This window comes from Asterias rubens, chromosome 21 (assembly GCF_902459465.1).
Source record: "Asterias rubens chromosome 21, eAstRub1.3, whole genome shotgun sequence".
In the NCBI taxonomy this organism is placed as follows: domain Eukaryota; kingdom Metazoa; phylum Echinodermata; class Asteroidea; order Forcipulatida; family Asteriidae; genus Asterias; species Asterias rubens.
Genome location: NC_047082.1, coordinates 10,433,229 through 10,458,767, shown reverse-complemented (window position 1 = coordinate 10,458,767; position 25,539 = coordinate 10,433,229). Strand labels below are relative to the sequence as shown.

Genomic DNA, 25,539 nt, shown 5'->3' with positions numbered 1-25,539 from the left:
TGTGAATTTATCAAATTTTGTACAAAAATGTTGAATTTATCAACATTTTCACAAAAATGTACAAGGCTATAGCCTTGTGAATTGATCAACATTTGCACAAAAATGTACAAGGCTATAGCCTTGTGAATTTATCAAATTTTGTACAAAAATGTACAAGGCTATAGCCTTGTGAATTTATCAAATTTTGTACAAAAATGTACAAGGCTATAGCCTTGTGAATTGATCAATTTTTTTACAAAAATGTACAAGGCCTTGTGAATTGATCAACATTTGCACAAAAATGTACTAGGCTTTAGCCTTGTGAATTGATCAACATTTGCACAAAAATGTATAAGGCTATAGCCTTGTGATTTTATCAAATTTTGTACAAAAATGTACAAGGCTAAAAGCCTTGTGAATTGATCAAATTTTGTACAAAATGTACAAGGCTATAGCCTTGTGAATTGATCAACATTTGCACAAAAATGTATAAGGCTATAGCCTTGTGAATTTATCAAATTTTGTACAAAAATTTACAAGGCTATATATAGCCTTGTGAATTGATCAACATTTGCACAAAAATGTACAAGGCTATAGCCTTGTGAATTGATCAACATTTGCACAAAAATGTATAAGGCTATAGCCTTGTGAATTTATCAAATTTTGTACAAAAAAGTACAAGGCTATAGCCTTGTGAGTTTATCAACATTTGCACAAAAATGTATAAGGCTATAGCCTTGTGAATTTATCAAATTTTGTACAAAAATGTACAAGGCTATAGCCTTGTGAATTGATCAATTTTTGTACAAAAATTTACAAGGCTATATATAGCCTTGTGAATTTATCAAATTTTGTACAAAAATGTACAAGGCTATAGCCTTGTGAATTTATCAAATTTTGTACAAAAATGTACAAGGCTATAGCCTTGTGAATTGATCAATTTTTTTACAAAAATGTACATTTTGTACAAAAATGTAGCCTTGTGAATTTATCAACATTTATCAACATGTGAATTTATCAACATTTGCACAAAAATGTACAAGGCTATAGCCTTGTACATTTTGTACAAAAATGTGAATTTATCAAATTTTGTACAAAAATGTACAAGGCTATAGCCTTGTGAATTGATCAATTTTTGTACAAAAATTTACAAGGCTATATATAGCCTTGTGAATTGATCAACATTTGTACAAAAATGTACAAGGCTATAGCCTTGTGAATTTATCAACATTTGCACAAAAATGTACAAGGCTATAGCCTTGTGAATTTATCAAATTTTGTACAAAAATGTACAAGGCTATAGCCTTGTGAATTGATCAATTTTTTTACAAAAATGTACAAGGCCTTGTGAATTGATCAACATTTGCACAAAAATGTACAAGGCTTTAGCCTTGTGAATTGATCAACATTTGCACAAAAATGTATAAGGCTATAGCCTTGTGATTTTATCAAATTTTGTACAAAAATGTACAAGGCTAAAGCCTTGTGAATTGATCAGATTTTGTACAAAATGTACAAGGCTATAGCCTTGTGAATTGATCAACATTTGCACAAAAATGAATAAGGCTATAGCCTTGTGAATTTATCAAATTTTGTACAAAAAAGTACAAGGCTATAGCCTTGTGAGTTTATCAACATTTGCACAAAAATGTATAAGGCTATAGCCTTGTGAATTGATCAACATTTGCACAAAAATGTATAAGGCTATAGCCTTGTGAATTTATCAAATTTTGTACAAAAATGTACAAGGCTATATATAGCCTTGTGAATTGATCAACATTTGCACAAAAATGTACAAGGCTATAGCCTTGTGAATTGATCAACATTTGCACAAAAATGTATAAGGCTATAGCCTTGTGAATTTATCAAATTTTGTACAAAAATTTACAAGGCTATATATAGCCTTGTGAATTGATCAACATTTGCACAAAAATGTATAAGGCTATAGCCTTGTGAATTTATCAAATTTTGTACAAAAATTTACAAGGCTATATATAGCCTTGTGAATTGATCAACATTTGCACAAAAATGTACAAGGCTATAGCCTTGTGAATTGATCAACATTTGCACAAAAATGTATAAGGCTATAGCCTTGTGAATTTATCAAATTTTGTACAAAAAAGTACAAGGCTATAGCCTTGTGAGTTTATCAACATTTGCACAAAAATGTATAAGGCTATAGCCTTGTGAATTTATCAAATTTTGTACAAAAATGTACAAGGCTATAGCCTTGTGAATTGATCAATTTTTGTACAAAAATTTACAAGGCTATATATAGCCTTGTGAATTTATCAAATTTTGTACAAAAATGTACAAGGCTATAGCCTTGTGAATTTATCAAATTTTGTACAAAAATGTACAAGGCTATAGCCTTGTGAATTGATCAATTTTTTTACAAAAATGTACATTTTGTACAAAAATGTAGCCTTGTGAATTTATCAACATTTATCAACATGTGAATTTATCAACATTTGCACAAAAATGTACAAGGCTATAGCCTTGTACATTTTGTACAAAAATGTGAATTTATCAAATTTTGTACAAAAATGTACAAGGCTATAGCCTTGTGAATTGATCAATTTTTGTACAAAAATTTACAAGGCTATATATAGCCTTGTGAATTGATCAACATTTGTACAAAAATGTACAAGGCTATAGCCTTGTGAATTTATCAACATTTGCACAAAAATGTACAAGGCTATAGCCTTGTGAATTTATCAAATTTTGTACAAAAATGTACAAGGCTATAGCCTTGTGAATTGATCAATTTTTTTACAAAAATGTACAAGGCCTTGTGAATTGATCAACATTTGCACAAAAATGTACAAGGCTTTAGCCTTGTGAATTGATCAACATTTGCACAAAAATGTATAAGGCTATAGCCTTGTGATTTTATCAAATTTTGTACAAAAATGTACAAGGCTAAAGCCTTGTGAATTGATCAGATTTTGTACAAAATGTACAAGGCTATAGCCTTGTGAATTGATCAACATTTGCACAAAAATGAATAAGGCTATAGCCTTGTGAATTTATCAAATTTTGTACAAAAAAGTACAAGGCTATATAGCCTTGTGAGTTTATCAACATTTGCACAAAAATGTATAAGGCTATAGCCTTGTGAATTGATCAACATTTGCACAAAAATGTATAAGGCTATAGCCTTGTGAATTTATCAAATTTTGTACAAAAATGTACAAGGCTATATATAGCCTTGTGAATTGATCAACATTTGCACAAAAATGTACAAGGCTATAGCCTTGTGAATTGATCAACATTTGCACAAAAATGTATAAGGCTATAGCCTTGTGAATTTATCAAATTTTGTACAAAAAAGTACAAGGCTATAGCCTTGTGAGTTTATCAACATTTGCACAAAAATGTATAAGGCTATAGCCTTGTGAATTTATCAAATTTTGTACAAAATGTACAAGGCTATAGCCTTGTGAATTGATCAACATTTGTACAAAAATGTACAAGGCTATAGCCTTGTGAATTGATCAACATTTGTACAAAAATGTACAAGGCTATAGCCTTGTGAATTTATCAAATTTTGTCCAAAAATTTACAAGGCTATATATAGCCTTGTGAATTGATCAACATTTGCACAAAAATGTACAAGGCTATAGCCTTGTGAATTGATCAACATTTTCACAAAAATGTATAAGGCTATAGCCTTGTGAATTTATCAAATTTTGTACAAAAAAGTACAAGGCTATAGCCTTGTGAGTTTATCAACATTTGCACAAAAATGTATAAGGCTATAGCCTTGTGAATTTATCAAATTTTGTACAAAATGTACAAGGCTATAGCCTTGTGAATTGATCAACATTTGTACAAAAATGTACAAGGCTATAGCCTTGTGAATTTATCAAATTTTGTACAAAAATTTACAAGGCTATATAGCCTTGTGAATTTATCAAATTTTGTACAAAAATTTACAAGGCTATATATAGCCTTGTGAATTGATCAACATTTGCACAAAAATGTATAAGGCTATAAGCCTTGTGAATTTATCAAATTTTGTACAAAAATTTACAAGGCTATATATAGCCTTGTGAATTGATCAACATTTGCACAAAAATGTATAAGGCTATAGCCTTATGAATTGATCAACATTTGTACAAAAATGTACAAGGCTATAGCCTTGTGAATTTATCAAATTTTGTACACAAATTTACAAGGCTATATATAGCCTTGTGAATTGATCAACATTTGCACAAAAATGTATAAGGCTATTATAGCCTTGTGAATTTATCAAATTTTTGTACAAAAATGTACAAGGCTATAGCCTTGTGAATTTATCACATTTTGTACAAAAATGTACAAGGCTATAGCCTTGCGAATTTATCAACATTTGCACAAAAATGTATAAGGCTATAGCATTGTGAATTTATCAAATTTTGTACAAAAATTTACAAAATGTGAATTTATCAAATTTTGTACAAAATGTACAAGGCCTTGTGAATTGATCAACATTTGCACAAAAATGTACAAGGCTATAGCCTTGTGAATTTATCAAATTTTGTACAAAAATTTACAAGGCTATATATAGCCTTGTGAATTGATCAACATTTGCACAAAAATGTACAAGGCTATAGCCTTGTGAATTGATCAACATTTTCACAAAAATGTATAAGGCTATAGCCTTGTGAATTTATCAAAATTTGTACAAAAAAGTACAAGGCTTTAGCCTTGTGAATTGATCAACATTTGCACAAAAATGTATAAGGCTATAAGCCTTGTGAATTTATCATATTTTGTACAAAAATGTACAAGGCTATAGCCTTGTGAATTGATCAACATTTGTACAAAAATGTACAAGGCTATAGCCTTGTGAATTGATCAACATTTGCACAAAAATGTATAAGGCTAAAGCCTTGTGAATTTATCAAATTTTGTACAAAAATTTACAAGGCTATATATAGCCTTGTGAATTGATCAACATTTGCACAAAAATGTATAAGGCTATAGCCTTATGAATTGATCAACATTTGTACAAAAATGTACAAGGCTATAGCCTTGTGAATTTATCAAATTTTGTACAAAAATTTACAAGGCTATATATAGCCTTGTGAATTGATCAACATTTGCACAAAAATGTATAAGGCTATTATAGCCTTGTGAATTTATCAAATTTTTGTACAAAAATGTACAAGGCTATAGCCTTGTGAATTTATCAAATTTTGTACAAAAATGTACAAGGCTATAGCCTTGTGAATTGATCAACATTTGCACAAAAATGTATAAGGCTATAGCCTTGTGAATTTATCAAATTTTGTACAAAAATGTACAAGGCTATAGCCTTGTGAATTGATCAACATTTGCACAAAAATGTATAAGGCTATAGCCTTGTGAATTTATCAAATTTTGTACAAAAATGTACAAGGCTATAGCCTTGTGAATTGATCAACATTTGCACAAAAATGTATAAGGCTATAAGCCTTGTGAATTTATCAAATTTTGTACAAAAATGTATAAGGCTATAGCCTTGTGAATTTATCAAATTTTGTACAAAAATGTACAAGGCTATAGCCTTGTGAATTGATCAACATTTGCACAAAAATGTATAAGGCTATAAGCCTTGTGAATTTATCAAATTTTGTACAAAAATGTATAAGGCTATAGCCTTGTGAATTGATCAACATTTGCACAAAAATGTATAAGGCTATAGCCTTGTGAATTGATCAACATTTGCACAAAAATGTATAAGGCTATAGCCTTGTGAATTGATCAACATTTGCACAAAAATGTACAAGGCTAGTGAATTGATCAACATTTGCACAAAAATGTACAAGGCTATTTGCTTGTGAATTTATCAAATTTTGCAGAGAAATGTACAAGGCTATAGCCTTTGTTTGTGTGTGCAAAATTTGATAAATTCACAAGCAAAATTAGCCTTTTGATAAATTCCCCCATTGTGAAAAAATTATAAAACGCCTTGACTTACCCCTTGCACAAGTTTGATAAAAGGCCCTTGGATTTTTTCAGTGTTTGGCCAAAATTGCATAAAATGCCTGGACTTACCTCTTGTGATGTTTTAAATATTTGGCCGGCATTTGAAGAAAATGCTGGACTTTTCTGGAGACGCACAATTAAATCCAAGGTATATATATATTTACATATAAAGGCAACACCTGTTCTTATCCTCGCAGTAAGGGCAGGGAACCAGACCAGACTCAAATAAGAAGTCTTTAATAGCCTGTAATGAGACTGATTTATGTTTTAATTGACACTGATTGAGGAATTAGTAAACATCAATTAGTAGACTCCAAATAGCTATTTCCTTATACATAGAACAAAACATGACAATTCTAATTCTGAATTGTGACTAGAAAAATTCTTTGGCACAAACAAAAATTATGTTAAAAACAAATTAATCTTAGTACAATCTTTTTTTGATTTCTGGAAGCACTGGGGGAGATAATCAATTCCAATGTTTAAACAGAGGGAAGAAAATTAACTTCTCACAATACATGTAGCAACTGTCTTAGTTTAAGATCCTCAAAATGTTGTCACTTGTGACAAAGAAAGTCGTAGTTTCTCAAAATCTAACTCGCAAATGACATTTATAGTAGTACCTATCACCAGTGCATGTGTTGAGGTAAAAGACACTGCACACTATTGGTGATTGTCAAAGACCAGTCTTCTCACTTGCTGTATCTCAACATAGTATGCATAAAATAACAAACCTGTGAAAATTTGAGCTCAATTGGTCATCCAAGTTGCGAGATATAAATAAAAGAAAAAAACACCCTAGTCACACGAAGTTGTTTGGTATCAGATGCTTGATTTCAAGACCTCAAAATCTAATTCTGAGGTCTCTAAATCAAATTCGTAAAAATTACTTCTTTCTCGAAAACTACATCACTTCAGAGGGAGCCGTTTCTCACAATGTTTTTTTACTATCAACCTCTCTCCCCATTACTTGTTACCAAGTGAGGTTTTATGCTAATAATTATGTTGAGTAATTACCAATATTGTCCACTGCCTTTGAATCTAACTTGCAAATTAGTATTAATCACCAGTGCATGTGTTTAAAGGCAGTGGACACTATTGGTAATTACTCAACATAATTATTGGCGTAAAACCTTTCTTGGTGACGAGTAATTGGGAGAGGTTGATGGTATAAAACATTGTGATAGATGGCTATCTCTGAAGCGCCATAGTTTTTGAGAAAGAAGTAATTTTCCACGAATTTGATTTTGAGACCTCAGATTTAGAACTTGAGGTCTCTAAATCAACCATCTAAACGCACACAACTTCATGTGACAAGGGTGTTTTTTTCTTTCAATATTATCTCGCAAGTTCGATGACCGATTGAGCTCAAATTTTCACAGGTTTGTCATTTTATGCATATGTTGAGATACACCAACTATGAAGGCTAGTCTTTGACAATTACCAATAGTGTCCACTGCCTTTAAATTTAAAGCTGTACCTTCCTGTGGAAGTTGGAAGATGTCAGCGATGGACCCGTTTTTTTTCTTCAGGGAATATAAAGCATGAGATTGGGCGAATCTGGGCCAGGATTCTTGACGACTCCTGGGGTTGCGTTTTTCAGTACCTTGGCTTTCACATCAGTGGATTTCAGCTTGGGTTCATTGCCGACGGCTAACACTGCTCCACCTTTTGTGTACGAAAAGAAAAATAATGCCTTAGTGCAGATTCAAATTTAAAACAATTTTGAAAAGGGTTTTGAAGGTAAAGCATACCTGTGGTTTTTGGAACCATTCAAGTGTTTTGATCCTTTGCAAATGTAAAACTAACATGTGAAAATTTTAAAAGGTGGTCACGTTTTTGAGATATCGCAGATAATACGGAGCGAACATGTCCATGCAGGAAGAATAATATTCAATAGGACTACACAATCTGAGAAAAATTACTGACAGTAATGCTTCTCAGATTCAAATTTGTCGGGTTAAAAGATTATATATTTTTCAATAGCTACAATACTTCAAAGCGAAATGATTCTCAAAATGCTTTCAAGAATGCTGCTGTAGTTCCAACCAAGTAAGTTTTTTAATTGCCATTAATTTTGAGAGTGACTACCGATTAAGTTTACTTACTTCAATTTCATACAAACAATTAATAAAATACAGTCAGGAAGCGACAAAACAATACTGTACTTTCAAGAAGACGGTCAAAGCACAGTGATCTAAACATTAAGCAGAAACCGGCTCTTCTACCACCCCACCACTACTCACAACAGAGATTTCTGACATGGTGTAACCGCAAATCTTACTTACTTAACACATAAATATGTTCTCAGCTCAAAAACTATGCATCACTTTAATACCTGCAGGGTATTATTTTTTAATTTAGAAGAGTTTAGGAAGAGACTATAAATAAATAGTAAACTTGCGGGTACAACCATGTGTACATCTCTTAGTGTGAGAGTTGGCTCTGAAAAGAGCCAGTGTGGTCTCGACGTATCTAACAGTAAGGCTATAGACGATGTGACCTATGTTTACATTCACACCGCCCTCTGTTGACAAAACACTGTATACGTCATGTTTTGCCAGGCAAAAAGACGCAAATAATGTTATGGTTTTCGAGTGACGTCAGAGGTCACATCATCTATACCCTAGATATCTTCAGGAGGTTGTACCCGCAAGTTTACTATTTTTTTCTATTTATCCACTCCATGCAAAGCTTCAAACAATACTTGAAAGAGTTCGTACGTACCAGTAACGTGTGGACAAGCCATGGATGTACCACTGATTATGTTAACGTCATAATCGCCAAGCCACAAACTAGGGATGTCAACACCGGGGGCAAAGATGTCTACGCAGGAACCGTAGTTTGAGAACGCTGCTCTCTCGTCTTCGATGTCCGTAGCTCCGACAGTGATGGCCTGATGATGACGAAACAGAAATAATAATAAGTGATGTTTGAAGCTTTGCAATAGAGGTGCTAAGCACACAAATTTGCTGAGCATGAAATTTGTGCCTTGATAAAAGCAGGATTACCAAGCAAATTTCCAGAATGTGATCTTCAGGATAAGCAAACAAAACTTGAAAACAAGTAACAAGCAAAATGCAACAAGTGGAAATTTGGTTGGTAATTCTGTTTTAATCAAGGAAGAAATGTCATGCTAAGCAAATTTTTGTGCTTAGCAGCTCAATGAAATTGGGCCCAGGTACAACCTCAATCTTTTTTGTTGGCTCTGAAAAGAGACCGGTTTGGTCTCGACGTTTGAACAGTGGGCAGTCTGCTCGTCTTGATGGGTTCTTAGATTGCTTTATAGAATTCAAACTTCTCCTGCTGACATACAAATCTCTACAACAATCTGCACCTCATTATCTTCAAGTACTGGTTCATCCATATGTACCTCATCCTTCCCTCTGTTCCAGCTCTACCTCTTGATGAAGGGCACACAGTGATGAAACTATAAATTTCTACTGGAGCATTTCAGGGGCACTAAGGCATAACCAAGGGGCATGGAGGCAATCGCCTTGTTACCTCTTTTGATCTTGCTGGTGACCCATTGCATGCATCGCCATACTCGTTACCAGCAGCAACAGACACAGTCACATCTGCGTCAACCAGTCTCTTGACCGCTTCATCCATGGCAGTAGATCCCCCACCTCCTAGGGACATGGAGGCCACGGCTGGCCGCTGATCGGTCTGAGCTGCGACAAAGTCCATTCCTGACATGAAGACCGATAACAATATTTTAAATATTTGCGAGGAATGTGCTTAAAGGCACTGGTCACTATTGGTAATTACTCAAAATTGTTATGCTAATTGTTAGCATAAAAACTTACTTGGTAACAAGCAATGGAGTGCTGTTGATAGTATAAAACAATGTGAGAAACGGCTCAAATATTTGAATTTGATTTCGAGACCTCAGAAATAAATTTTGAGGTCCCGAAATCAAGCATCTGAAAGCACACAACTTTCTGTGACAGGGGGTTTTTTCTTCCATTATTATCTCGCAACTTCGCGATCAATTGAGTTCAAATTTTCACAGGTTTGTTATTTTGTGCATATGTTGAGATACACCAAGCGAGAAGACTAGTCTTTGACAATTACCAATAGTGTCCACTGTCTTTTCCCTGGGATAAAAGACAGAAGAAACATATTTGTTGAAGAGGTAAGTTTTTATGTTATGGTAAAGGCAACCGCCGGTGAGCTCATCCAAGTGTATGAAAAAAACTTCCCGACATCCCGAAGTATGGACAATAAATAGACTGATCTGCTGTTCTTTTTGCGCCAGCAGGCAGATGCTGGCTTTGAGCCAAAAGATACATTGCTTGTTGTTGTGTATGATATAGTGTAAAGGATTTGAGGCATTGCATGGTGAGGTATCAATTAATATTTGGTTTGCGGTAACACCATGTGTGTATCTACTTGCCAGGTAGAGTTTGTTCTTAGAGAACTGTCTTGCTTTATTCTACTGGCGCGGAGTAGATTTCTCGCATGTTCGGGAGACTTCTCTGTTCTGAAAAGAACTGTCTTGCTTTTTAACTACTACCCGGGTGGAAGGTATAGAAAATTGGCTGGGACTACTACTTTAGCTTACTTCAGAGTAAATAGTAAACAAGGACCCGTTGGCAGTACATTTAACTATTATTTACCATCAATGACATCTGATGTGAATCCAGCCCCTCCACAGTTTAGAACCTTTACACCAAACAGGGTCGCCTGTTTGGCAATACCAAACACCTCACCCCCGATGGTACCAGCACAATGCGTACCATGTCCATTGCAATCCAAGCCCTAGGAATTGAAACAAAAAAGGAACAGCAAAAACTTAGTTGTTTTTTAAATTGTTTACTTAATTATTTTGTTATTATGAGATATTGCCCAACTAACAAGGCCAGACAGCCACTTCAAGGTGAGGGCTACATTTGGGCAGTCAACCCAGATCAACTGCCACCAGGGGCACTTGCCACCTAGTGACCTACTCCTGGGGTTGAAACAGGGTTACCCCCGTCACAGTCCGTAAGGATGTAGGCATGGGTATCATCCACTAGGAGCCACCTACTCCTAGGGCTGAAACAGGGCTACCCCCTTCACAGTCCCTAAGGATGTAGGCATGGGTATCATCCACTAGGAGCCACCTACTCCTGGGGTTGAAACAGGGTTACCCCCTTCACAGTCCGTAAGGATGTAGGCATGGGTATCATCCACTAGGAGCCACCTACTCCTGGGGTTGAAACAGGGTTACCCCCGTCACAGTCCGTAAGGATGTAGGCATGGGTACCATCCACTAGGAGCCACCTACTCCTGGGGTTGAAACAGGGTTACCCCCTTCACAGTCCGTAAGGATGTAGCCATTGGTCTCATCCAGTCTGGTAGAGCAGAATGCACTACATGTACCTTCCAAACTTTTAACAAAGCAGTTATGATGGTCAGGTGCCTTGCCTAAGGGCACGTGTCATGATCAGGATTCAAACCAACACTCTGCTGCTGACAACATTGGAGTTTGGGTCCGAGGCATAAACCCCTACATGTATACATTTTTACATAATCACATTACTTTGAAATGTTTTCTCAAAATGCTTTTTATTATCGAAAGCTGTTGTAGGCTTCTAACCTAATATTTTTTTCGCAATTCATTTTCGGAGTGATTACCAAACATATACCTTCCCTTTCAGTGCAAAGACCAAGCCAATCTATACACATATACAGCTACCTCATATTTGTCTTTGACGGCATCATATGCGATCAAGGCACGGTCCGAGAAGAATTTGTTGTTGGGATATATTCCTGTATCAATGATGAATGCATAGACACCCTGTCCAGTTCCTGTAAAAAAACATTTAACAAATCTCAAATAAATGTTGTCTGAAGGGTCAGATTGACCATAAAAACTTATAGATGTTGCCTCGGAGATAACTAATATTCATTTTGGTATCTATCCATATACATAAAAACTTTCTACATGTAGGTGAGAACCACTGCAGCTGTTAAAGGAAGTGGACACTATTGGTACCTCAAAATAATTATTAGCATAAAACCTTACTTGGTAACGAGTAATGGGGAGAGGTTGGTACCATAAAACATTGTGAGAAACGGCTCCCTCTGAAATGGAGTAGTTTTCGAGAAAGAAGTAATTTTCTGAAAATTTGATTTCGAGATCTCAGGTTTAGAATTTGAGGTCTTGATTTACCAGGGGTAAAGGGATCATGGAAAGGCCGGCCGTTGTTTCCCAGGGGCAACCCGGAGAAAAGAGTATAGTAGAAAAAAGACAACACCCGGCACCCGGAGAGTAGAATTAAAGAAGTGTGTCTGAATTCTGACCTTGGAAAGAACTTTTTCCATCCAGGGGTAGCTCCCTCTGATCCACCCGGTCCAGACCCCAAGACGCAACCCACTTGGCTTGGACCATGGAATCCTCCTCAACAAAAGCAACGTCTGGCTGCTCTCGAATCTACAATAAAAAGACAACAATGGTAATAATAATAATAATAATAATGATAATAATGACAATCTGTTTAACAAACACCACAGCTTGAGTTTGGTGCTCTTATCCGCTGTTGTTTCTATCAGCAGCAGAGTGTGAATTTCAAGTCCATGTGTGGATTTTACAAAGAATTCAGACTAGTCTTATCTCTAGTTAGGACAAGTTACTCGTCCTAACTTAAAGCCATTGGACACTTTCGAAACAGAAAAAAAATTAAAAGTTCACAGATTTACAAATAACTTACAGGGTTTACAGAAGGTAATGGTGAAAGACTTCTCTTGAAATATTATTCCATGAAATGCTTTACTTTTTGAGGAAACATTGAAACAATATCAATTCTCGATATCGAGAATTACGGATTTATTTTAAACACATGTCATGACACGGCGAAACGTGCGGAAACAAGGGTGGGTTTTCCCGTTATTTTCTCCCGACTCCGATGACCAATTGAGCCTAAATTTTCACAGGTTTGTTATTTTATATATAAGTTGTGATACACGAAGTGTGGGCCTTGGACAATACTGTTTATCGAAAGTGTCCAATGGCTTTAAGACTAGCCTGAATTTGTTCTCTTAGGACTAGTCCTAATGTCTTTGTGAAATCAACCCCTGGTCTGACACTCGTGTCCTTTAAGAAAAGAACTTTTATATTGCTGGAGATCGTTGATTCAAATTCAGGTCTAGTCAATTTTTCTCTGTTCAACCCAAAATCATTTCGTGGTTCATTACCTGATTTTAGTTTTCTTTTTAACAGAAAGTAAACAACTTTGTTTACCCAATCTACTAGTACATCGCTAGAATACTCACTTGTTCCAGCTGTTTATCGTTCAGGTCTGCAACAAATCCATTGAAGGCCGCACCACGGTATTTTTTCTTCTCAGTAATGCCGACGGAAGCCATGTTGGCTAGAAAGTCATCCACTCCATAACCATTGCCCTGTCATCAAAAAAACATCAAAAAAGTCTGGAATTGGTGGCTCACTCTGAAGTAACGTAGTTTTCCAGAAAGAAGTAATTTTCCACGAATTTGATTTCGAGACCTCAGAATTAGATTTTGAGGTCTCAAAATCAAGCATCTGAAAGCACACAACTTCGTGTGGCAAGGGTGTTTTTTCTTTCATTATTATCTTGCAATTTCGACGACCAGTGGGAAGCCTGGTCTTTGACAATTCAATAGTGTCCAGTGTCTCTAATGGAACATTACGGAAATGTCTTTTTGTTAACAAAACAGTTGCTGGCAGTGTAAGCACTTTATGTAATTCACCATATTCATAAACTGACAAACCTGAAGAATTTTGAGATTGATCGGCCATCTGGGTCATGAGAAAATAGTGAAAAGTCAATGGGAGACTTTGGAACTCTAGGTGGCAGCAGATTAACCAGGTAAATTTCCATTGTTTACGTAGTTCTGAGCACGGGCACATTACCGAGAACAATGGAGTTTATTGGGTAAGTCTGCTGCCACCAAGTGTCCCAAAAGTCTCCCATTTCACATTTTGCATGAAATCGGTTTATATAAAAAATGAATAAAACGATCACTGAGCGATAAACTACAGATGGGAAATTAGTTTTATTTATTTCTCATCAAATGTGACATTTCAGATATAACTATTTAAAAGGCAGTGGACACTATTGCCTTTTACTCAAAATAATTATTAGCAGAAAACCTTTCTTGGTGACGAGTAATGGGGAGAGGTTGATGGTACAAAACATTGTGAGAAACGGCTCCCTCTAAAGTGTCATAGTTTTCGAGAAAGAAGTAATTTTCCACGAGTTTGATTTCGAGACCTCAGATTTAGAATTTGAGGTCTCGAAATCAACCATCTAAACGCACACAACTTCGTGTGACAAGGGTGTTTTTTCTTTCATTATTATCTCGCAACTTCGATGACCGATTGAGCTCAAATTTTCACAGGTTTGTTATTTTATGCATATGTTGAGATACACCAACAGCGAAGGCTAGTCTTTGACAATTACCAATAGTGTCCACTGCCTTTAAGACAAGAGTACATACCGTAAGGGAGATGATATATTGACCTTTAACCCCACCCTTTGGATGCATATAGATAGGGCAAAGGTTAGCTGCTGCCAGGCCGGCTAGGGACAAGATGAGTACGATGTACATGTTGACTCGATCAGCTGAAACCAACCCATAATAATTTAGAAATGTTAAAGTCTTTTGGAAAAGCAACCATGTATAATTATGTACTTCCAGCTTTGATATTTTTATATAGAGAAGTATTGTGGCTTGTAGAGTTTTTTGTACTGTCTATATGGTAAAACCTAATTGATTGAAATTTTGGTAAATTTGAAGTAAAGGCCGACATGAATTTCCCATTGGGGATAATAAAGTGAAATTGAATTGAATTAAATAATGTAGAATTTACTGCATAACTCCAAAAGGTAGGCCTTATTATTTCAACAACAAAAACATAATCTTGTAAAGTGTAACATTTGAAGTTCGTTCTATGCAATCCTCAATTTTTAAGCAACCACCTCAGCAGTCATGTGGATTTTCCCCTAAATGTTAGCCCTGTATTTAACTATTTTCATTGTAAAGACCCCTGCACAACGCAGAACAATGCGCGTCTACAACTTCCGCCTTTAAGGGAGTCAATTCCTTTTTGCTCATTTTTACTTCCAATTGATTCCCAAAATTGCGGACAGGATGTGCGCATGTACTGAGATGCACATTGTGGAAATGGCATAGCCGAATGGTTAAGAGCACCGAACTCAAACTCTGGCATTTCTGATCAGCAGAGTGTGGGTTCGAATCCCCAAGCCATGAGACACTCTTATTAAGTAAGACACTTAACCATTGCTTCGTCCTACCGACGGGACTTAAAGCCGTTGGTCCCATGTGTTGTGTAACGCATGTAAAAGAACCCAGTGCACTTAACCATTGCTTTGTCCTACCGGTGGGACTTAAAGCCATTGGTCCCATGTATTGTGTAACGCATGTAAAAGAACCAAGTGCACTTATCAAAAAGGAGAAAGGGTTCGCCCCGGTGTTCCGTGCTGTGGCTGCTGTATGCGCCGTAGCACCTTGTAAACCCTTGTAAGGTGCTACATAATTGGGTCTCATAATTCATATCATCAATCCCTCTCTTTCTGTATAAATGTATATACTAAGCGCCTTGAAAACATTGTTGGTAGATATATACCTGCGCTATAAAAGTTTTGTATATAATTATTATTATATAAACAGAATCCTACAAAACAATGTACTTACTCAATCTTCAGCAACCTCAACTGCGTACTGCTTACTAGAGAGTGAACCTGTCAGAGAAACGGGCGATAAATATAAAGAGTTTATATCACAGGGCAGATGGTAAAGTTCCCAGTCTATCTGTCAGTTTACAGCCAAACTCAAGGGTACTTTTTATCTCTACAATACCGATTAATGATTACATTCAACAAAACAACTTATACTGATGGTCTTTTACACCCCCCCCCCCCCCCCCGCAACACCAACACAAACAATGCAAAATGAATGGAACTGTTTTTCATGAAATGCATATGGTTAGATAGATAACTTAAAAGTAGTTGATCCACACGAACATGCCTCGAAATTGCAGTTTTTTCTCTTACGTCCTGATATGTCACGAACAAAAACATTTTACTCCATAAAATGGCCAAACTTGCGCGATCCAAGGCAACATGTTCCTTTAATGTAGGATAAGTCAAATTAAACTATCATGATTTGTATTTCACATTTCTGAAACCAAGGATGCCTCATCAGTGACCATGATCACTATAGCTAGTAAGTATGAAGGCTTTAGTTTAAGGCAGTGGATACTATTGGTAATTACTCAAAATAATTTTTAGCATAAAAACTTACTTGGTTATGTATTAATGGGGAGCTGTTGATAGTATAAAACATTGTGAGAAACAGCTCCCTCTGAAGTAGCGTAGTTTTCGAGAAAGAAGTAATTTTCCACAAATTTGATTTCGAGACCTCAGATTTAGAATTCGAGGTCCTCAAAACAAGCATCTGAAAGCACACAACTCCGTGTGACAAGGGTGTTTTTTCTTCCATTATTATCTCCCAACTTCGACGACCAATTGAGTTCAAATTTTCACAGGTTTGTCATTTTATGCATATGTTGAGAATACTGGTCTTCAACAATTACCAATAGTGTCCAGTGCCTTTGAAAGTAATTTGTATGACACGAATAAAAGAAATTGTTTTTGACTTACCACAGCTGATACAAACCGACCCTCTGTAATGATAGGAGATGAATTCTAGATGCCACACACTCATGACACTTGCCACTCAATGGCACTGATAAACATTGATGGCTAAACACTTTTCAGCTTTGAACCGGGAAACTAATTTGATGCTTGTGTGAAAATTTTATAAGTGGCTTCTTATATAGAATTCATATCCGTGACTTAGTGACGCCCAAAGCGCTCCAACATTCAAGGCATTGTGGAGCACGTTTTGAAGTATGAGACCAATCCGTTTACATTGCACCATGCTCAAGGTGTTAGTGTGGTACGATATGCTGCCAACCAAACCAGGAACACCGGGGCGAACCCTTCTCTTTTCGATAAAGTGCACTGGGTTCTTCTACAATGACCCAGAAATAATGGTTAAGTGTCTTGCTTAAAGGGCACAAGTGTAACGACCAGGACTTGGGGAACCCACACTCTGCTGAATATCTCAAATTCAACATTTTAAAAGTAATAAAAGTCACAAGCCAAACAGGATTTTCGTCAGTTTCTTCATGGTTTATTTCATGATGGATTATTTTTGTTATTTTTTACATATAAAGTTTATGCTAGGAAAGTAGGACATGTTTGGATCCCTGTTTAAGTGAAAATATTACTATGGTAATGGTATTAAAGTCATAAATAAATAGGCACCAGCCTAAGCTACACATGATTGCTGGGCTGTAAGCTGGATAACTGCGCTGTGGAGGAAAGAACGCTGTCAGGCATTACACCCTTCTTCCAGACATACTAAGTAATTTTTCCAGTAACAAAAGACAGTAAGCAAAAAAATGGCTTCTGACAAAAACAAATGTTTGTTGCTAGAATTACCCCAAAGAGATGTTTTCCCAATGCAAAAAACCTTCCTATGATGACCTATGAATGACTTAAAACCGATCAAACTTTCACACTTGGTTGTCTTGAATGACAATTTTGCACATTAATTGCTTACGCCCTTTCCTGGTTACTTTGGATTACGTCCTTCCACGAATCTGCCGATTGTATCTTCATTCTCAGGCAACTTTCATAGATCTGCACAAAAAGTAGCTCAGCACAAAATGATTCTGCTTACCACAATATGGTCACCAGCTAAAATGCCATGCAACGTGTACCATCTGTGACTGGTATCTTGCTTATTTAGAATCCAAAATGGCTGACTTATGACCAACTCCCTTAATCTATAAATACATATTTACATTTTGACTTTCTAAAATGCTTTCACAAAAGTTCACACCAGATCTTTTTTGAAAACAAAGAAACTGTTTTTGATAAGGGTGAAAGTTTCCAGGTCTGGCCAAAAATTAACAATGTTTACCCTAAAGATCTTTAATGATGCCAATCATTCAAAGTTCTATCAACCCACTTTGATAACAGACAACTGAAAGCTGAAAATTGAAAGTCCAAAAGTGTCAATCAAGATGGATAATAATTGTGCAGGCACACGATGTTTCTAAAATACAACAGGTGCTACACAAGTCCTTTGAACCTTTTAAAGTAAACAATGTTTTTAAACAATGTGATGCCTGTTGGATTGGTCCTGCAATTTTAGGTGCTGCACTTTCAGTTAATTGTGTCCAATGTCTCATTAAAATGGGGTGGTTATACTTTGTATGCTGATAAATGTTTTGAGTAATTAACAACTGTGTCCAGTGCCCTTTATTCTTAGTTTGAAAACCAAAAGTCTCAGACCTTCAACAATTTCTTTCAGACTATTCTGATGCCTTGCATGTTCTTCTTGAGGTGGACCATCGCCAAGCCTTGTTTCTTTTCTTCATCCTTGAATGCTTGCTTGTTAGCCTTCTTCTCAAGCCGTCGATACTGTATGACAAAAAAGCAAAAATAGTTGTCAGTAAAATACAATTGGGTGTAAAACAGAGAAAAGATTGAACCTGGCCGCCAGAAAAGATTGAACCTGGGGACTTAAGTTTCTCAACTTTGAACGTATTTCAGACAGCAATTTGTTACTGTATGAACATTAAAACACATGAAATTTCAGAAAAGTATTTGAGACTGCGACTCTCGTACATCGCTCTACCAACTGAGCCCTAAAAACTGGCCGTCTCCCTATTGGTCACAATCTTTGTTCAGTTTCAGGGGGCCCCAAGTCCTAACTTGGTGCTCAATAAATGAATTCTTAATTTTGTTTTTGTTTTGGGGTTGTTTTTTTTTTTTTTGGGGGGGGGTCCTTCTGCACAAGAGGAAAATAGTTTGTTTGGGAAAGTTTTTGTTTTTTGGGGGAGGGGGTGGGTGGGGGAGGAATCCTCTTTCCCCATACCCGGCACGCTATACCGTTCCTACTTCAAGTTCCTCTTCCGAGTCTGGTACCCAAACTCATCTTACCCTCCTGTCTTCTTTAACAGCTTGCTTCCTCAGTTTCTTTTCCTCGGGTGTTTCTTTCCTGTCTGTGGGTCTCGTAGGAGCGATGGTTGGTAGTGTGAACTCGTCGTGCAGCTCCCTCTCCTGCTGTTTCTTTGTGGGGCCAGGACTTGGGAGGGTATCGAGAGGCATCCCCGTCTTCTGAGAAAGTCGGATGCCGGATTTTTTCTGAGGGACAAACAAAATGGCACAGGAAATCAGGTAAACAAAAAACTAATAAGTTCTTATAGAGCATATTTTACAATAGCTGTCTCAATACGCTTTACATCAGTGCCTTGGTCATTTGCCCAATAACATTCTTAAGGCTTTTTCACACATAATATCAACCTCCCCCGCAGGTACCCATTTTTACCCCTGGGTAAAGCATTTTGATCAAGGACACAAGTGCATGACCGGGATTCGTGTAACTTCGATGACCAATTGCGTCAAAATTTTCATGCATATGATGGGATATGCCAAGTGAGAATATTGGTGTTTGACAATTACCAAAGGTGTCCAGCCGTCGATTTCACCAAACTCTTCCTAACTTAGGAATCATCTAAGGACTTAGGACGGGTTCAGTTCCGTATCCAAATATGTAGGACGCATTGAACCCATCCAAAGTTAAGACGGGTTGCTCGTCCTAACTGGAGTTGGGATTAATCCTAGCGTTTCGTGAAATCATAACAAACCTGTGAAAAAATTGAGCTTAATCGGTCATCGAAGTTCCAAGATAATAATGAAAGAAAAAACACCCTTGTCACACGAAGTTGTGTGCTTTCAGATGTTTGATTTTGAGACCTCAAATTCTAAATTCGAGGTTTCGAAATCAAATTCGTGGATATACTTCTTTCTAAAAAACTAATCCACTTCAGAGGGAGCCGTTTCTCACAATGTTTTATACTACCAACCTCTCCCCATTACTCGTTACCAAGTAAGGTTTTATGCTAATAATTATTTTGAGTAATTACCAATAGTGTCCACTGCCTTTAAGGAGGGTCTGTGGTCAATGTTGTGGTTGGAAATTAAAAAATTTAAGCAGCAGGGAGTACGGGGGAGTGGCTTACTTTAGTAGGCTCTTTAATCGTTGTTGGATGGTTGTAGAGAGTGGAGTAGGTACTGAGGATTGATTCACAGTCCCACCGTTCGTCTTTCTTGGTTTCCGTGACGGTAAGTTTGACGCGATCTTCATTCTCATCTCCCTCTTCATCATTTTCATCGTCAACACCCTCATCGTAGTCACCCAACTGTTTCTTTCCATCCTCTAGCTTGCCTTCCCTTCGGATATCAGCAAGGGAACTAAAATGTGAAAAGGGAGGGGGGGGGGGTTACAAAAACAAAAGAAAGTGTGGATAAGGCGCCTTCAGACCATTCAACCCCATGGTCTCAAACAAGAAGGAATGACTGTTAACCTTTTGTCTTTGCCCTCTCCTTTTCCTAACAGATATGTTTGTGTAAGCTTGGTCGACTAAAGTCGCCAATGTTAAGGAAGAGGGGGTATTGGTGCTGTCAACTTAAGTCGGTAAGGGGTAAATCAAGCAGTCCGGTTGGCATAGTGGCATCTTTCCTCAGCTTCCACCTATAAGACACCGGTTCAAATCACGCAGGGGCACTATGCGGATTGGGTTTTCACTCCCAACTGATTGGGCGGGTTTTTCCCTGAAATAACTCATAGAACCAAATTTTCAACTCCGGACAACAAAACTACAGACCTCGTTAGCTCACGAAGTAAAAGCAAAATGCATATTTGAGGGATGTTTGTGTGAATCAATACAGTCTGCTTTCAAAACATAATTTCGACCATATTCATTCCAATCCGAAAGGCAATATTTCCTTTCCAAGATACCTCTTCTAAGATAAGAGTTATAGTACACTTGCAGGTACAACCATATGTACAATCTCTTTTTGAAGGAGTGTAGGCTCCGAAAAGAGCCGGTATGGTCTCGACGTTTCGAACAGCACACTCTGGTCATCTTCTGGAAAAAAAGCGAACACTCTTCCAAAAGGTATTTTACACACGGTTGTAGCTCCAAGTTTATTGTTTACGGTTACTTCTTATATATTTTTCCTCACCACGCAAAGCTTCCAACACCACTTACCTCTTCTGTTGTGAAGCGATATACTCGTCCATAACTTGTTTCATGATATCATTTTCTGCGTCCACCTCTCGATGTCCGTCGATGTCGTCGTGATCTAACGCTCCGATCTCCATGTCATCGTACTGCTCATATAACTACAATCAAACAAAGGGGACAAGGTTGGCTCCGAGGTTTCTTTCTCTGCCTTCAACCTTTGTAGAAAAATCCTACCTCAGACCGGACTGGCTTTTCACTCCCCGACATCACCCCTCACAAATTTGAGAAACAATTCAAGAATGAATTATTTCCAAGGGTTAACCAATCAAAAAATCAGGAACACCGGGTGAATCCCTTCTCTTTTTCGATAAATGCACTGGGTTCTTTTACGTGCTTAAAAAAACACATGGGACCAACGGCTTTATGTCCCACTTTGAAAGATGCAGCAATAATGGTTAAGTGTCTTGCTTAAGGACACAAGTGCCTCGACCGGTCCTTGAACCCACACTCTGCTGAACAGAAACACCATCTAATCTTATCCGCGCAACCAGGACACGGTCCAACTATTTGACTTCTTGTTACCTTTTCAAACCTGTCGTCCAGAAGAGTCAATCCATCGTTCCTCCTCATGACGGATGACGTGATGGAATAATTGGTGAATTGCGTCTTGGTTTCCTCAGAGAGGTACGTTTTCTGGTCGTAGTTTGGGTTTCCTTCATCATCACTATCTTCTAACTCATCAGTTAAATAGTCCTCATCGTCATCCGACTCGCTTCCATCACCTTTACCATCAGAAGGTTTACTGGAGAATAAAGGGTTTAAGGAATGAAAAAAGAAATATTTACTAACGCAGGGTATGAACCAACGACCTCCGTATTAACCTGTCGGCGCTCTACCAGCTTGGCAATCTAAACCCTATGTTGGCTGTCTCCCCTCAGGGGTCGAAATTAAGTGCATTTTTATAGTAGGGCTAGTAACCCAGAATTTTTAGAAGCCCTGATGAGATTTTGGTAGCCGAAAAATACATTCATCTTGAGTCATGGAACAAATTGGTCACCGAAAGTTGTATTTTTTCACAAGCCCACCGGGCTGTAAAACTGGGAAAATTAGTAGCCCGGCTGTAAACTGGTAGTCCCTGGCTAGCGGGCTAGCGGCAATTTTGACCCCTACCCCTATATACTTTGGTGGAAACTATAAAGTACCCAAGTGTGAATGAAGCCCACCTGTGGTCTGTCTCATCCTGAGCAATCAAAATGAAATCATCTTCCAGCTCATTGTCGGGGTCTTCAAAATCAAAATCTTCATCCATTGCAGCCACAAGATCTGGATCAAGATCAAGCCTCGGACCTAGAAGGAAAAAGACAAAAGAAAAATCTTGAAGAGAAAACTCTAACAACAAAAGCAAACATTGACAGAGACCATGTAGGCCAAGGCTTAAGCCATGTTCCCATTGGTCTTTCTTTTGTTAAAGTACCACAACTTTTTTCGTAGAATGACAAAATATTAAATCCAATGGGGACGCACGGTAAACTGCCCTCCCTGTCAGTGTCAACTTACCGTGACCGGCCGCGCAGCCACAGTAAATTAAAAGGTCTCTTATAGGAACAGCTCTGCACTGTAAACCTAGTGCGACCATGCTGTAATATATAACAGAAAAAACAACTGAAGCAAACATTGAGAGAAATGTCTGTTAACTTGCAGACCTGGAGTTGAACAGAGACCACTCATGAGGCATCCTTGGTATCAATGCATAAAATATATCGTACACAAATAATAATAGCTACGCACCATAAACAGGAGCTGCTTTGTTGAGTAGACCAACTTTCTCTTCAGTCTCTGAGGGGAATACATCAGAGGGAAGACCAAGCTTGGAGACCTAGTAAGAAGTAGATCAAATACGTTTAACTCTGGATGTAGTTATAGCAGGCCTGTGAGTGGATCTTTAAAGAAAGAGCTGATACACTAAATATAATGTAAGGATGATCGTGCAGCGTCAAGTCAGCGCGCATCATGCATTTACACCGTGCAATTTGGGGCCCCGTTGATCCAGTAACTAGGCTTTTCTCAAGTTATTGTAGTTGTAAATTATTATTGACAAGCTTATATAAGGCATGCCAAGCTATAAGAAAGAAAAGGAGTTTAAAAAGTTTTTAAAATTTGTCCTGATCAATAAAAAAGCGGACATCTGCTTTAAAGCGGAGATTTCACAGGCCTGTTATAAGGAGGGTAATCCTAGGCCAATAGATGGATTGCAAATGACGTCATTGACCACTGTCTTTGCTGTAAACGCAAACCATCGGAAAAGTGCACAAGTGTCGTGAGTGTAGGCGCTGTGCATGAGTGTCGTGAGTGTAGGCACTGTGCATGAGTGTCGTGAGTGTAGGCGCTGTGCATGAGTGTTGTGAGTGTAGGCGCTGCGCACGACTCTCGGTCAAGGATAGCCTTTCACTCGCTCACGTTTCATAAAAGATGTCGGTCAATGCATGGTGTCTTTAAACCATAAGAGTTGACCCTGAGAAGATAGCCAAAAATTGTAAAGCCCACTGCACGAATCCACCCTATGCTGTATCAGAAACAGTGGGGTAGAGTCCAGTGTGCTTGACCGTTCGGGCCATATCATGCCGACATGTCACCTCACACCATGGACTTGGATAAGAATTGGTATAACTGGCTCAGCGATAAGCAATTGTTAATTAGGCCAACAATCCTCAATCCTCCGCAATCAGGCAGTGTAATTGAAGAGACCTTTATGGGACTGAGGGCGATTTGGGAGGATTTGAGGGTATTTGGGACGGTTTTTGACGATATGGGAGGATTAAGGAATATTTTTGAGGATTTTGAAGGACTTCTGAGAATTTTGAAGGATTTTGAAAGATTTTTATGAATTGGGAGTATTAAGGAAGATTTTGAAGGTTTTAGAACAGTTGGGAGGCTTTGGATTTTTCAGGATTTTTAAGGGATTTTTGAATATTTGGGAGGACTTGGGAAGATTTGGGAGGGTTTGAGAATTATTTGGATGACTTTGGAGGGCTAGGGTTAATGACATACCTGAGGAGGGACTTGAACATTAACCGGCACTTGTGGTTGCTGAGTTGAAGATGGCGTGGGCTCAGACCACACAACTGCTGGATTCGCATCCTTCAGATGCTGAAGGTAATTATAATCGTCATCGTAGAACACTCCAAACTCCCTCTCCTGCGATTTCTGCTTCTCAAGTTCTTCCTGATAAGATAATTTCAGAGTGATTGTTATTAATTTTTTTTTATTTTTTAATGCAAGTCGCCTGAAGGCCACTTCAAGGTGTGGGCTACATACAGATGTAGGCTTGGGTATCATCAGTCCGAAGCCTGGCCGATAGAACAGAAAGCACTACTTCCCCAATTTTGTGTAGCAAGTGTCACGACTGGGGTTCGAACCCCACACTCTGCTGATCAAAGGGGGTAGGGGGTAGGGGGTAGGGGGGTCAGGTGACTTTTGATAGATTGGGTTCAAACCTTTTCTTTAGCTTTCTGTTTTTGCAAGAGGACAAATTTCGAGCTGTCTTCATCTGCCTGCAGAGGATCTCGTTGACTTCGATGAACCAGATGAAAACTCACTGAACTCTTGCGATCTATAAATGGCTTTTTCTTTCTTCCCGGCTGCAAAGAAATAACAAACATTAGGATAAATAACAATAATAATTGTGGGTGTAGAGCACTAGGAGAGGTGAATATTTTTGATGATCAAAACTGACGAAAGTTTCAAATGTCACAACTACATGCCCCTTCATGTAGATACATTAACTGTAACAATCATGTTTCAAATGCTTATCTGACTGAACCAGTTAATTAAAAAATATGGTTAAATGCTGAGCGCAAAGTAAAAAACCTGCACAAGTTACAAATTTGTGCACGAATCACAAACAGTACTGTAAAAAAGGTACTTCGAAGAGGGGGGGGGGAGCAAACACTTTTCTTCACCGGATAACTTTCCGTATGGCGCCACCACCTTTTCACTCATTTTTACAAAAAGGGATATCTCATTGAGGTAAATTAGATACTATAATATTATTTCATATCGAATGAAAAAGTGGTGGCGCCATACGGAAACTTTTTCCCCTTACCATTTTAACTTCTTCTTTATGTGACGAAATACAGGATAAATCTTCTCGTTTTCCACAGCTTTTACATGTCGAAACCCTCAGTCAACATTCAGTGAATCATTACTGCTGTGCTGAACACATGGTGGTGCTTTAACTACGCATGCGTGACATTTAGACTGTGACCTTTTGATAGGGGCGCAATGTTAACACGGTACGGAAATTATCATCACACTGACCGCGCATTCTTTGTTGTTTCACGCAATTTCAGTTTTGAATGCGCAAATTCGAAATGGCATGAAAGAAAGGAAGCGGGCAGAGAGCGCAATTTAGGAAAATGCGTGTTTACTCAGGAAGCGTTATGGTAGTTTTGCGCAGAATTGTACTCTCCAAATGCGCAAGTTTTGAACGAGTTGACAAAATGAAAAAG

At 37.7% G+C, this 25,539-nt stretch overlaps 2 protein-coding genes across 2 annotated transcripts; both read right to left on the bottom strand.

Annotated features, from left to right (window-relative positions):
- Positions 1–7,351: 7,351 nt before the first annotated feature.
- On the bottom strand, positions 7,352–15,666 carry LOC117304659 (aqualysin-1-like). The gene is made up of 9 exons (XM_033789218.1): positions 15,619–15,666; positions 14,401–14,525; positions 13,195–13,323; positions 12,226–12,355; positions 11,618–11,730; positions 10,557–10,698; positions 9,439–9,626; positions 8,662–8,830; positions 7,352–7,602 (listed from the first exon to the last, which is right to left on the bottom strand). Exons 2-9 carry the CDS (start codon positions 14,509–14,511, stop codon positions 7,463–7,465), a joined length of 1,122 nt encoding a protein of 373 aa, XP_033645109.1. The 5' UTR covers positions 14,512–14,525; positions 15,619–15,666; the 3' UTR covers positions 7,352–7,462.
- A 1,441-nt stretch (positions 15,667–17,107) lies between these two features.
- LOC117304716 (protein LTV1 homolog) lies at positions 17,108–25,271 on the bottom strand. Its single transcript, XM_033789314.1, has 10 exons — positions 25,134–25,271; positions 24,526–24,669; positions 24,080–24,253; positions 22,820–22,907; positions 22,255–22,378; positions 21,614–21,833; positions 21,056–21,189; positions 20,024–20,255; positions 18,942–19,145; positions 17,108–18,419 (listed from the first exon to the last, which is right to left on the bottom strand). Exons 1-10 carry the CDS (start codon positions 25,134–25,136, stop codon positions 18,306–18,308), a joined length of 1,437 nt encoding a protein of 478 aa, XP_033645205.1. The 5' UTR covers positions 25,137–25,271; the 3' UTR covers positions 17,108–18,305.
- Between the last annotated feature and the right edge of the window lie 268 nt (positions 25,272–25,539).